The sequence below is a fragment of the Mandrillus leucophaeus genome, unplaced genomic scaffold (assembly GCF_000951045.1).
Source record: "Mandrillus leucophaeus isolate KB7577 unplaced genomic scaffold, Mleu.le_1.0 Scaffold655, whole genome shotgun sequence".
In the NCBI taxonomy this organism is placed as follows: Eukaryota; Metazoa; Chordata; class Mammalia; order Primates; family Cercopithecidae; genus Mandrillus; species Mandrillus leucophaeus.
Genome location: NW_012107086.1, coordinates 221,371 through 233,823, shown reverse-complemented (window position 1 = coordinate 233,823; position 12,453 = coordinate 221,371). Strand labels below are relative to the sequence as shown.

Here is a 12,453-nt window from a genome sequence, read left to right as displayed (position 1 = left end):
TTGTATAGGCATAATTTTTCTTCTTTCTATGTTATGTGGGTTTATTTTGCTGTACTTTTAACTCAGGTTGGGTGATTGTTTCATTTTCAGCTTTTTTTTTTTTTTTTTGGTAATACAAAAATATAAATCGAATGTCCTACATAGCACCTTAGCAGCATCCCACCATTTTAATAGATGATTCTGTTCTAAATATTTTTAAATTTTCATTATGGTTATTTATTTTCCCTATGATTTAGAAGTTTTAATTTACAAATAATGAGTTTTAAAAATTGTGTTGTTGGCTAATTGTATTGTAATCATATAATGTGATCCATGTGGTACCTGACCTGTAAAATTTTGCTAAGACTTGCTCTGTTTAAAAGTAATAATAATAAAGGCCAGGCACAGTGGCTCATGCTTGTAATCCCGGCACGTTGGGAGGCTGAAGTAGGAGGATCAGTTGAGCCCAGGAGTTCAGGACCAGGCTGGGCAACGTAGGGAGACCCTGCTTCTTCTCCTTTTTTTTTTTTTTTTTTTGAGACAGTCTTGCTCTATTGCCCAGGCTGGGGTGCAGTGACACGATCTCGGCTCACTGCAACCTCTGCCTCCCAGATTCAAGCGATTCTCCTGCCTCAGCCTCCCGAGTAGCTGGGATTATAGGCGCCCGCCACCACGCCCAGCTAATTTTTGTATTTTTAGTAGAGACAGGGTTTCACCATGTTGGTCAGGCTGGTCTTCAACTCCTGACCTCAGGTGATCCGCCTGCCTCAGCCTCTCAAAGTGCTGGGATTACAGGTGTGAACCTCCTTGCCCAGCCAACCCTGCTTCTATTTAAAAAAAATTTTTTTGGTAAGACTTGATTTACCCACTGATAAGTACTCAATGTATTCTCCATTTAATAGGTGAAATGTTAAATATATTTGTCCCCATGATCAAGTTTGTTCGTTGCATAGTTTTAATCTTTCTGTGTCCTTAATAATTTTTTTTCCTGGTCTGTTCTGTGCGTTACTGAGTACGCGAAGTTGCTGACACTAATGGCGGTTGTCTCGGCTCCTCACAGTATTGCCAGCTTTTTGTATTTTGAATATTAGGTACATAAGAGTTTTAGTTTGTTCTTTTTAAAAATGACTTTTAAAATTATTATATGGTAACCTTCTTTATCATGAATAATTGTTAATGTAGACACACAATCTTTTTTATTTATATCCTGTATGTGTCTTTCCCCAGTCTTTTTACTTTAGTCTAGTCACGAGAAATCAGTGCTCGGTTGTTTACCTCTCTTGAATGTCTTTTTGTATTGTGGTCTCCACCGTGCATTTTATAATGCATGTTTATATTTGGTCTAGCACTTTTAGAGAGTTTGCCACAGGATGGGTTTTCAGTCTATCTTTGCTGTATTGCTGAGAACCCCCATGCATTCCTTATTAAAATGACTTCTATGTCTTTTACTGCCAACATGCTAGCCTAGCCTTTCATAAATTAATTTTCTTACTCTTCTTCCTAGCATCATTATTGTCTTCCGTAGGAGGAAAGAGAATAGTGAGGATTTGGAGACTTTGTTTTAAAACGTTTGCTAAGTGTTGGCAATGAATTTCTTGAAGTTGAAAGTGTTTTCCTGCTATGGGGGAAACTGGGAAAGAACATAATCATTTGTCATTTGTTGTTAAAAATACTCTGTATACGATTATTAAATTAATATTTGGTAAATCATAAAGTAAGTTTCTTATTCCTGCTAGTATGTCTGAGCAACTGGGAGTAGATATCACAGTTTAAAGTGGAATTTTTTTTTTTTTTTTTTTTTTTTTTTTTTTTTCCCCTGAGACGGAGTCTCCGTCTGTCGCCCAGGCTGGAGTGCAGTGGCGCAATCTTGGCTCACTGCAAGCTCCGCCTCCCGGGTTCACGCCATTCTCCTGCCTCAGCCTCCCGAGTAGCTGGGACTACAGGCGCCCGCCACCGCGCCCGGCTAATTTTTTTGTATTTTTAGTAGAGACGGGGTTTCACCGTGTTGACCAGGATGGTCTCGATCTCCTGACCTCGTGATCCTCCCACCTCGGCCTCCCAAAGTGCTGGGATTACAGGCGTGTGCCACAGCGCCCGGCCGGAAATTTTTTTTTTTGAGTTGGAGTCTCGCTGTGTCCACCAGGCTGGATGGAGTGCAATGGCGCGATCTAGGCTCACTGTAACCTCCACCTCCTGTATTCAAGTGATTCTCCTGCCTCAGGCTCCTGAATAGCTGGGATTACAGGCATTGCCACCATGCCTGGCTAATTTTTGTATTTTTAGTAGAGACGGGGTTTCACCATGTTGGTCAGGCTGGCCTCGGAACTCCTGACCTTATGATATGCCTGCCATGGCCTCCCAAAGTGCTGAGATTACAGGCGTGAGCCACCATGCCCGGCTTAAAGTGGAAAATTTTAAAAATACATAATGCCTACGGGCTGGGGGAGAGACATATTATTTATTTTTGATGATAAGCTATTTACATGCTTCAGTGTTTTAAGAGGTAAGAACGATGACATAGTGAATTCCCAACTGCCTGTTTCCTCTTAGTACCCAGTACTGTGAATAACTTCTAGTGTATTCTTCCTAAGATCTTCTAAACAAATGTTAACAAATGCCTATATGTTCTCTCCCACTAAACCCTTTTAACAAATAAAAACAGCACACTGTATACCCTTCTGACTGTACACCCTTGTGCAATATACTTTTTTTCACTTTAGTTTGGTGCTAATTTTATAATTACATAAAGGATTTGCTTTTTAACTGTTGCATAGTAGTTCATTATTTGGATGGCTGTACCTTTATTTTTTAAATTAGTTCTCCCTTTTTTTTGGCGGGGTTGGGGGAAAAGAGTCTCACTTGTCACCCAGGCTGGAGTGTAGTGGAGCTGGTTTCGGCTCACTGCAACCTCCGCCTCCCGGGTTCAAGCCGATTCTCCTGCCTCAGCCTCCCAAGTAGCTGGGATTACAGGCATGCGCCATCATGCCTGACTAATGTTTGTATTTTTAGTAGCGACAGGGTTTCGCCATGTTGGCCAGGCTGGTCTCGAACTCCTGACCTCAGGTGATCAATCCACCTATCTCGGTCTCCCAAAGTGCTGGGATTACAGTCTTGAGCTGCCACACCTTGCCCTAATTATTAATAGTTCTCTGTAATGAACATTTAGATTGTTTCAACCTTTAGCCATTTTAAACAATGCTATGATGAATTACCACACATACTGCATGTGTGCCAATTTATAGAATAAAATCCTAAGGTGAAAGGATGTTTGCCCTTGTAATTTTGGTAGTTTAATTTTGACAAGTAGGGCAAATTGTCCTCCATCAAGGTTATGCCAACTTAATCCTCCTCTCAATTACCGTGTGCTATGTCTTTTATCAACACAGTGTACCAGGTGTTTTTTGTCTCTTCATCTCATAGGTAAAAATGGTAGTTTTAGTATGTTTGGTCTCACTATAATAATAAAAGTATCTGTTTTTAAAAGAGCTATTTCTTTTGTGACCTGCCCATTAAAGTCTTTGGCTTTTTTTCCTGTGTTGTTGGGATTTATCTTACTGATTTATAGCCGCTTTGTATACATTAGAGAAATCAACCTTGTTGTGAAATTTAATAATGAAATGTTCATTTTATTCTCTGTTTTTCTTTGTTCAAAAATGTTCTGCTTTTAAGGTTTCTAGATTTTGGTTTAGGGAAAAATGACCATATTTCTGTGCACATGGACACACAGATGAACACTCTTCTACACTCAAGTTATAATGATTCCACTGTCTAGTAAGAAAAGTACGAGGCAATTTCGGATGTAAATTTTTGGGGAATACCTCTACACATTGTGCTTCTTGACTGTTGGCCTGTATAAGCCCTGTGGAATATGTGAAAATATTCTAGTCCCAGAACAACAAAATTAGCAGATGGCCCTGATCTGCCAAGAGTGGTACCGTTTGCTTCCCCGAGTAACTGTGTTCACAGACAGTCTGGGGCGCTGCAGGCTTGCCATTTTTATTCTGCCTGGGAAGTCGTCAGCCTCTCCAAAAATTTTAACTGCCAGAGTGATCACTACCATTCTTAGTGTATGTCTTCAGAACTTTTTCTTTTCTATTTAAATAAGTATGTAAACAGAAGTTTTATTGGTTAATTTTTAAAATTATCATTTTCATACTGTTTTTAACTTGCTTTTTAAAAAACTAATGATTTTCCAAGTTAATACATATTTTCCTCATATAGGGCTACATCATAATTCATTGTTTCACCATATATTCTTTTTTTTTTTTTCTTCATAAAGAGAATCTTGCTCTGTCTGCCAGGCTGGAGTGCAGTGGCATGATCATAGCTCACTCCAGCCATGACCTCCTAGGATCAAGCAATCCTCCCACCTCAGCCTCCTGAATAGCTGGGACGACAGGCACACACCACCACGCTGGGCCAATTTTTGTATTTTTTGTAGTTAGGGTCTCATCACATTGCCCAGGCTGGTCTTGAACTCCTAGGCTCAAGTGATCTGCCCGCCCTGGCCTCCCAAAGTGTTGGGATTACAGGCATGAGCCACTATGCCTGGCCCTCCCTATATATTCTTATACTTAATCTTTATGCAATTTTTGCTGGTGTTTCTGTAGACTGTATTCTTTGCATTGGGATCATTGGGTCCTGACCTATATCTAATTATAATTTTTATAGATATGCTCAAGTGAACCTTCAAGACAATGCTGTTGGTGGGGTATGAGTTGAACACTGGCATTTAAACAAATAATAATAAAAAAACCTCCCACCTGATTCTGGGAGACTTCTGTGTAAGAAACACTCCTTCATTTAAATGATCTTATTGCCCACCAAAGGATGTCTCAGCACCTCTGCATGGTATCTGAGACTGCCAAATTTAACCCAAGTTCTCCAATCTAATCTTGCTGCAAATCAACCAAAAAACATCTACTGCTAAGCTCTGCTCTCCCTTCCCCATGAACACAGTGTGCTTGATTCCACGTGTAGGTCTCTGTCTTTCCCATACTTCTCACTGAGTGTCACTGAGTGTCACTGCTTTAAAAGCCTGACGTTCCTCTGTCACACCACACCAATCATTCAGCTCTATCCAGGCCACATTAGTTTTTTGTCTTCTTTGAGGCTTTGTGTACTTTGCATTTTTATTATTTTATGTCTAAAAAGCAGCACAAAATTCTTTAAACATGTCATTTTACTGACATTATTAGCAAGATTCTTTATGCAATACTTAGTATTCAACAAATTTTTTAAAGTACTTTTAAATCATTTGTAAAGATACTTTACAAAGTATCTTTGAGATTCTACGTTTAGATTTCTTGTTTTGTACATTTAAATAAATTTTTCTAAAACTAAACTTTGATAAATATGCTTTCAGATGCATGGTTGAAGCCTGGAGTTTTTTGCGGCAACATTGCAATAGGTTGAATATAGAGGAGTTACTAAAGCACATGTATGAAGTCTGTCAGGAAATGGGCTTAATGGAAGATTTACTGAAGCTACCGTTTACAGACACTGAGCAGGTAATTACTTACCCGTGTAAACTTGTCAGAAATTCAAGGTAAATTGGTAGTTGACAGTCTATTTTGTTCTTTTTAGGAATGTTTAGTGAATTTTTTGCAGTCCAGTGCCAGTGTTCAGAATCATGAATTCCTTTTAGTGCACCATTTGCAGCGTGCCAATTATGTGCCTGCCTTGAAGCTGAACCAAACTCTGAAGATTAATGTTATGGTATGATTCAAGTTGTCTTATTATGGGGGATAAGAGAATAAGGAAAACTGGAGACTTTTTTGGTTTGTTATATAAGAGATTACAGTTTGGTAACCACTGTGCCTAGCATTACTTTGAATCCTCAGTTATCTCTGTAACAGAATTGGGAACACGGTATTACTACCTGATTCTTTTATGTATGCCATTTGTGTTCTGATGTCTGCCTACAATAATGCCATTTCAGTTAGGGAAAACAAGAGGAAGATGTCGAGGCCAGCAGTAGGAGTTACATAGTACAAAGATCATTGTGTGGTAGAGGAAGACATAGAGGCCAGCAGTAGGAGTTACATAGTACAAAGATCATTGTGTGGTAGAGGAAGACATAGAGGCCAGCAGTAGGAGTTACATAGTACAAAGATCATTGTGTGGTAGAGGATGACGTAGAGGCCAGCAGTAAGGGTCATATAGTACAAGATCATTGGACTTCGAGGGTCAGACTAATTCTTCATTCACTCTGTGTGCTTGGGACACACTCTCAGTCTTAGTTTTATCAACTATAAAATGATAACGTCTCCTTGTGAGGTGGTTTTGAGGATGCACAGAGATGTGTGTAAAGTAAAATGTTGCCTGACACATATAGATGCTTACTAACCATTGTTTTTATTAGTTGTGAAGAACTAAAGGCTTGGTAGCAGAGATTTGGAATTTATTGATGGGTAAGGATTGATAAAACAATTAGATATGTGGATGAAGTTCTTGGTTTGGAAAAATGGATATGTAGGTAGGAGGAAGATATTTTTGGATATTCGTAGTTTTATTTTAAATGGTAGAATTTTATTTTATTAAATATATTTTATTTTAAATACAGAATTAATAGCACCTAACATTTTGAAGGTTAAATTTCTTATCAATTTTGATATTTAATAGAATGATCGTGATCCTCGTTTGCGGGAGAGATCACTGGCTCGAAATTCTATATTAGACCAGTATGGAAAAATCCTTCCTAGAGTCCATCGAAAATTAGCTGTTGAACGAGCTAAGCCTTATCATCTGTCAACATCATCAGTTTTTCGATTAGGTAAGAATTTCATTGAATAATATCATAATCTATTGGATCAAAAACGATACTGAATAATTACTTTTCTGAAACCACCTTAAATTTAGATACTTTCGCTAACACAGGCATGCCTTGGAGATATTGCTGGTTTGGTTCCAGATCACTGCAATAAAGTGACTATCACGATAAAGCTAGTCTTCTGAATTTTTGGTTTCCTGTTGCATAATGTTTACACTATACTTTTAAGTGTGCGGTAGCATTATTCTTAAAACCAGTGTGCATACCTTAATTTTGAAATGCAATATTGCTAAAAAATGCTAACGATCATCTGAGCCTTCTGTGAGGTGTAATCCTTTTGCCAATAGAGGATCTTGTCTCAGTGTTGATGGCTGCTGACTGATCAGCATGGTGATTACTGAAGGTTGAGGTGGCTGTGACAGTTTCTTATGACGACACAGTGAAGTTTGCCATGTCAGTTTACTCTTCCTTTCACTAGAGTTTCTCGGTAGCATGTGATACTGTTTGATAGCATTTTAGCCATAGAACTTTCAGAATGAGTCAGTCCTCTCAAACCCTGCCTCTGCCCTGTCATCTTAAGTTTATGTAATATTCTAAATGCCTGTTGAGTAACAAACTACTCTGTAAGAAGGCAGGTTTTGGTCATTCGGACTTTTTATTATTTGGCTTCTAAGTAAGGAGGACCACACCGGGAGGATTCTCCAAAGCAGTGTCCAGCTGAGGGAGAGTGACAGGAGGGTTTTCTGGAGAGGGGAGAGGTTGTGTCGTTGTATGTGAAGGAGTGGTCCCGGTTGTGTAGACTTAGTTATTATGTCAGTATATAGGTCTCTGTCATGGTAAGGAAGCTGTAGCACCTCCTGGGGTGGAGACTTTAGTATGGTGGTAAAGAAAGTTCATTCTGGTTTATCTGTAATATAAGTTGTTGGCCTGTCAGGAGATGGTTTTAACAAAGTAGGTGACTAATATTTTACATAGGGTTTAGGAAGAGACCGGCTAAATAGCGGGAGGCTGTAAAAAGGCTGATAGTTGATTAAATTTCTGTAATCCTGGGAAACTCTCTCTCTGTTTACAAATTTTCTCGCTGGAGATATGTCACTCGTCATTCTTGAGGGCTGAGAGATGGAGGTCAGTTTTTTTTGTAACTTTTTAATGTTGATCAGGGATGCGTGTCTAGAGATGTTAAAGGAGTGAACATTTTTAGATGCTAAATTTAAATATATTTCAAGATCTCAGGATAGGTTGTAATGGCTGGTATTGTTGTAATAAGAGCAGCTATAGTTGAATTTTTTTTAATTTGGAAGATACAGATTTTATTGAGAGGTTCAAGATGTAGGGATAAGTTAATGTTAAACAGGGCGAAGGGAAGGAATCCAAGGCAGCCTGGCAGTGGGGTATATATTTTTTTGGGTGGCCGTTTCAGGGCCACCATGTCAGGTTGGTTAGAAAAATGAGCCACCACCCTTTTTAGTGGTCCTAGCATTTGGAAAGTGTTCCCCAGCTAGCTATTTCCTGCCATTTATGGTACAGATAAGTCAAAAGGTTTAGCAAGTTCAGCAAGGCTACAGTGGGAGCAGCAGTCACTTTTTGTTTGCTTGGTTAGTTGTTTTTAGTTTTTTGAAGGCTCAGTTGTATTGTTTATCTCCTTTAAAAGGGTCTGATTCCGGCTCTTGTAGCTTTTTATAAAAAGGCTTTGTTAAAATACCCAAATTGGGAATTTATATATGACAGAATCCGGCCATTTTCAAGAATTTTGGGTTCTGAGGAGGCGGTATTTGATACACAACCGTTTTCCTGTCCTGGGAAAGACACCTGGTCCCTGAGAAAGTAAATAGCCTTGGGCTTTTTTTTTTTTTTTTTTTTAGGTTTTATACCCTCTTTTAGCTAGAAAGTTTAGGGTATTTTTACCAGATTCCTCTTTAGAGGAGCTAGTAATTAAAATACCGCTTACGTATTATACTTTTCTCTTTTAAATGTGAAATTCCCGTAATCCCTGGAGACCCTCCATCTGTTTACACTTTATCATTTCAACACTGTAGATTCCATCTCAAGAATCCACTTGTTTGTCTATCTGTAAGAAGCAATTCCTCATTTATTCATGTTTTATCATGAGATTACAGCAATTTATCACATCTTTAGTCTGTTTTTGTTTTTTTTAAGAGACAAGGTCTTAGTCTGTCACAGACACTCTAGTACCGTGGCATGATCATAGCGCATTGTAGCCTTGACCTCCGGAGCTCAAGTGATCCTCCTGCCTCAGCTTTCCGAGTGGCTTAGACTACAGGTGCGTGCCACCATGCCTGGTTATTTTTTGTAGTGAGGGCCTCACTATGTCGCCCAGGCTGTTCTCAAACTCCTGGCCTCAGGTGATCCTCCCACTTTGGCTTGCGAAAGTGCTGGGATTACAAGCGTGAGCCATCATGCCTGGCCCAGGCTCTGCTTCTTTGTAGTTCTCTTGCTCTTTCCCCCATATCTGCGGTTGTTTTCTCCACGGAAGTCTTGAAGCCCTCAAAGTTATTCATGAAAGATGGAATCACCTTCTTCCAAACTCCTCTTATTGTACAGTTTGACTCCTCCCAGGAATTATGAATGTGCTGAATGGCATCTAGAATGGTGAATCCTTTCCGGAAGGTTTTCAAGGGACTTTGTTCAGATCTCTCAGAGGAATCACTCTGTGACAACTGTAGCTTTATGAAACGTATTTCTAAATTATATCTTGAAAATCGAGATGACTCTGTGATCCAGGGTTACAGAATGGATGTTGTGTTTTCATGCCTGCTAACAGCATTCGTCTCCCTGTACATCATCAGAGCTCCTGGTTGACCAGGTGCATTATCAGTGAGCAGTAATATTTGAAAAGACTTTTTTTTTTCTGAGTAGTTCTCAACAGTAGGCTTAAAATATTCGGTAAACCATGCTGTCAACAGATGTGTTTTCATCTAGGCTTTTTCCATGGATAGAAGGCAGGCATAGTAGATTTCCCATCATTCTTAAGGGCCTTGAGATCTTTGGAATGGTGATTGCTTTTAATTTAAAGTCATCGAGTACATTAACCCCTAACTGCAGAGTCACCCTGTCCTTTGAAGCCAGGCATTGACTTCCCATTCATGTGTTCACTGAAGTAGCACTTTTAATTTCCTTCAGGTTCTTTTTTGCATTTACAACTTGGCTAACTGGCATAAGAGGTCTAGCTTTTGATTTAAAGTCATAGACATGCGACTCTTCCTTTCACATGAACACCTGAGGTCTTTGTAGGGTTATTTGTTGGCTTAATTTTTAGATACTGTCAGTCTCAGGGAATAAGGGAGGTCCTTGGGGAAAGGGAGAGACAAGGGGGAACAGCTAGTCAGTGGAGTAAGTACATGCTGTTGAAAAAATGGTGCCAGTAGACTTGCTGGACACAGGGTTGCCACAGACCTTCAATTTGTTTAAAACAAAACACATGGCTGGGCACGTTGGCTCACGCCTGTAATCCCAGCACTTTGGGAGGCCGAGGCAGGTGGATCATGAGGTCAGGAGATTGAGACCATCCTAACTAACACGGTGAAGCCCCGTCTCTACTAAAAAATACAAAAAGTTAGCTGGGCATGGTAGCGGGCACCTGTAGTCCCAGCTATTCGGGTGGCTGAGGCAGGAGAATGGCGTGAACCCGGGAAACAGAGCTTGCAATGAGCCGAGATCGCACCACTGCACTCCATCCTGGGCAACAAGAGCAAGACTCCGTCTCAAAAAAAAAAAAAAGAAAAAAAAAATTAGCCGGGCATGGTGGCTATGCGTGTAATCCCAGCTACTTGGGAAGCTGAGGCCAGAGAATCGCTTGAACCCAGGAGGCAGAGGTTGCAGTGAGCCGAGATCATGCCACTGCACTCTTGAGTGACAGCAAGACTGGTCTTAAAAAAACAAAAATTATATATATAATTTTTAGCTACTCTTACCACGTAATGTGTGGTTGTTTTTTGTAATCATTCTTTCATATGCTTTTATTAAAATCCTGTTTGTTAGAGATGCAGTTAATTCTAACATTCTTCATTTTACAGTTTCTAGACCCAAGCCATTATCAGCAGTTCCAAAGCAAGTTGTAACAGGAACTGTGTTGACAAGATCTGTTTTCATCAACAATGTGTTATCTAAAATTGGAGAAGTCTGGGCAAGCAAAGAACCTATAAGTAGCACCACACCTTACAATAGGTATGTTTTTTTACATGTTTCATGGTCATGCTGCTTGTTAATCTTTACTGGACATCAGCATCCACTCTCATTGCCTAAGTTTATTAGTGTTAGTGTATGTAAAAAAGATAAACTCTGTTTCTTAGAAGAATTTTTAAAAACCTTTAAAAGTGAAATGTTCATTGTTATTTGTAAGCAATGCGGAAATGTACAAAGTAAAAAAAAATGAAAACCCTTTGTTCTCCCATCTAATCCACCTGTTACCAGTGCTCCTTGTGATAACATTAGAAGTTAAATCTTTATTTTTGTAGTTCAAAAATAGAAGAACCATCTCCTATAGTGTATTCGCTCCCAGCTCCAGAGCTGCCTGAGGCGTTTTTTGGAACACCAATTTCAAAAGCATCACAAAAAATTTCTAGGTAAGAATTTATTAAATCATTCTTAGAGACACAATGTTAGTTGGTAATTACAATTATAATTTTTAATTATCTTTAACATTTTATAGACTATCTTAAATTATTAAATGAATATTTTAATGTTTGCTTTTTATTATACTTTGGGCAGCAGTAATTTTAGGAAATTTTACATCAGGGTAGTGTACTTAAAACATTTGTTTAATAATTTCAGACTGCTTAGTGGACAGGAGTGAAGTTTGTCTCATGAGCAAACTATTAACTTACTTTCCTTGTTACCTCCTTGTTACTAGACCTCTAAATGAAGGTTGTTTTTATACTTAGTTACAAATTAATCTTGGGTAGCTCACTGAAGCTTTCTTCTGTTCAGCATTGCCTACTAAAATGTCTTGTGTTGCTTCAGATGCAGCACTTTTACATCTTACCTGTGGTGTTACAAAAGTAGTTAACTTGAAGTTTTGTATCCAAGATGAAATTGTGATTGCAAGTATTTACTTACGAGCATTGGTTAGTTGAAAAGTGTTCATAATTATCTACCACAGAGAACAGAGTATGTATCTTAATGTATTGATTATTCTTAATATGCCCAGGATCATTGCAAATTTTTTATTGTTTTATCATGGATAAAATTACATTGTTTAAAGTATTTATAATGATTATAGATAATCATTACAAGATTATCTGAATTTTTGATACTAAGAAAAAGATACTTGAGGTAAGATCATAGAAAGAACTGAGGCCAAAAGTATAGAGTGTAATAATAGACATATTTTAAAGGTTGAAAGGATTTTTAATGGCCTTAGGTCCTTAAAGAAGTGTTATGAGAATTTTTTAAAGCCAGCATTAGCTCAGATGGAAGAGAGCCAATTGGGTTTTGAATATTTACCTTATGTGTTTTTCATACTGAGTTTGCATTACTGGGTAGACAGTATATCTTGCAATGAAATACAGCAAAATAGATAACATCCGTGGGTACATCATATAGTAAGGCTAAAGTGCTAATTTATGAAATTGTTATTTTTATGTGATATAGGATGCATTCTTTATATGGATTAGAGTAAAAAATATATTAGCTCTAACAAGTAAAAAGTTACATAAATCAATATTTTTTTTTTTTTTTTTTTT

At 38.4% G+C, this 12,453-nt stretch overlaps 1 protein-coding gene across 1 annotated transcript in view; it reads left to right on the top strand.

The window, feature by feature from the left end:
- The window catches only part of AHCTF1 (AT hook containing transcription factor 1), a 119,161-nt gene that overhangs the window by 60,217 nt on the left and 46,491 nt on the right, over positions 1-12,453 (top strand). Inside the window, exons 22-26 of the mRNA XM_012001227.1 lie at positions 5,345-5,489; positions 5,566-5,697; positions 6,604-6,754; positions 10,786-10,936; positions 11,227-11,334. Of these exons, the coding sequence (XP_011856617.1) occupies positions 5,345-5,489; positions 5,566-5,697; positions 6,604-6,754; positions 10,786-10,936; positions 11,227-11,334 (687 nt within the window). The remainder of the gene's footprint in view (positions 1-5,344; positions 5,490-5,565; positions 5,698-6,603; positions 6,755-10,785; positions 10,937-11,226; positions 11,335-12,453) is intronic.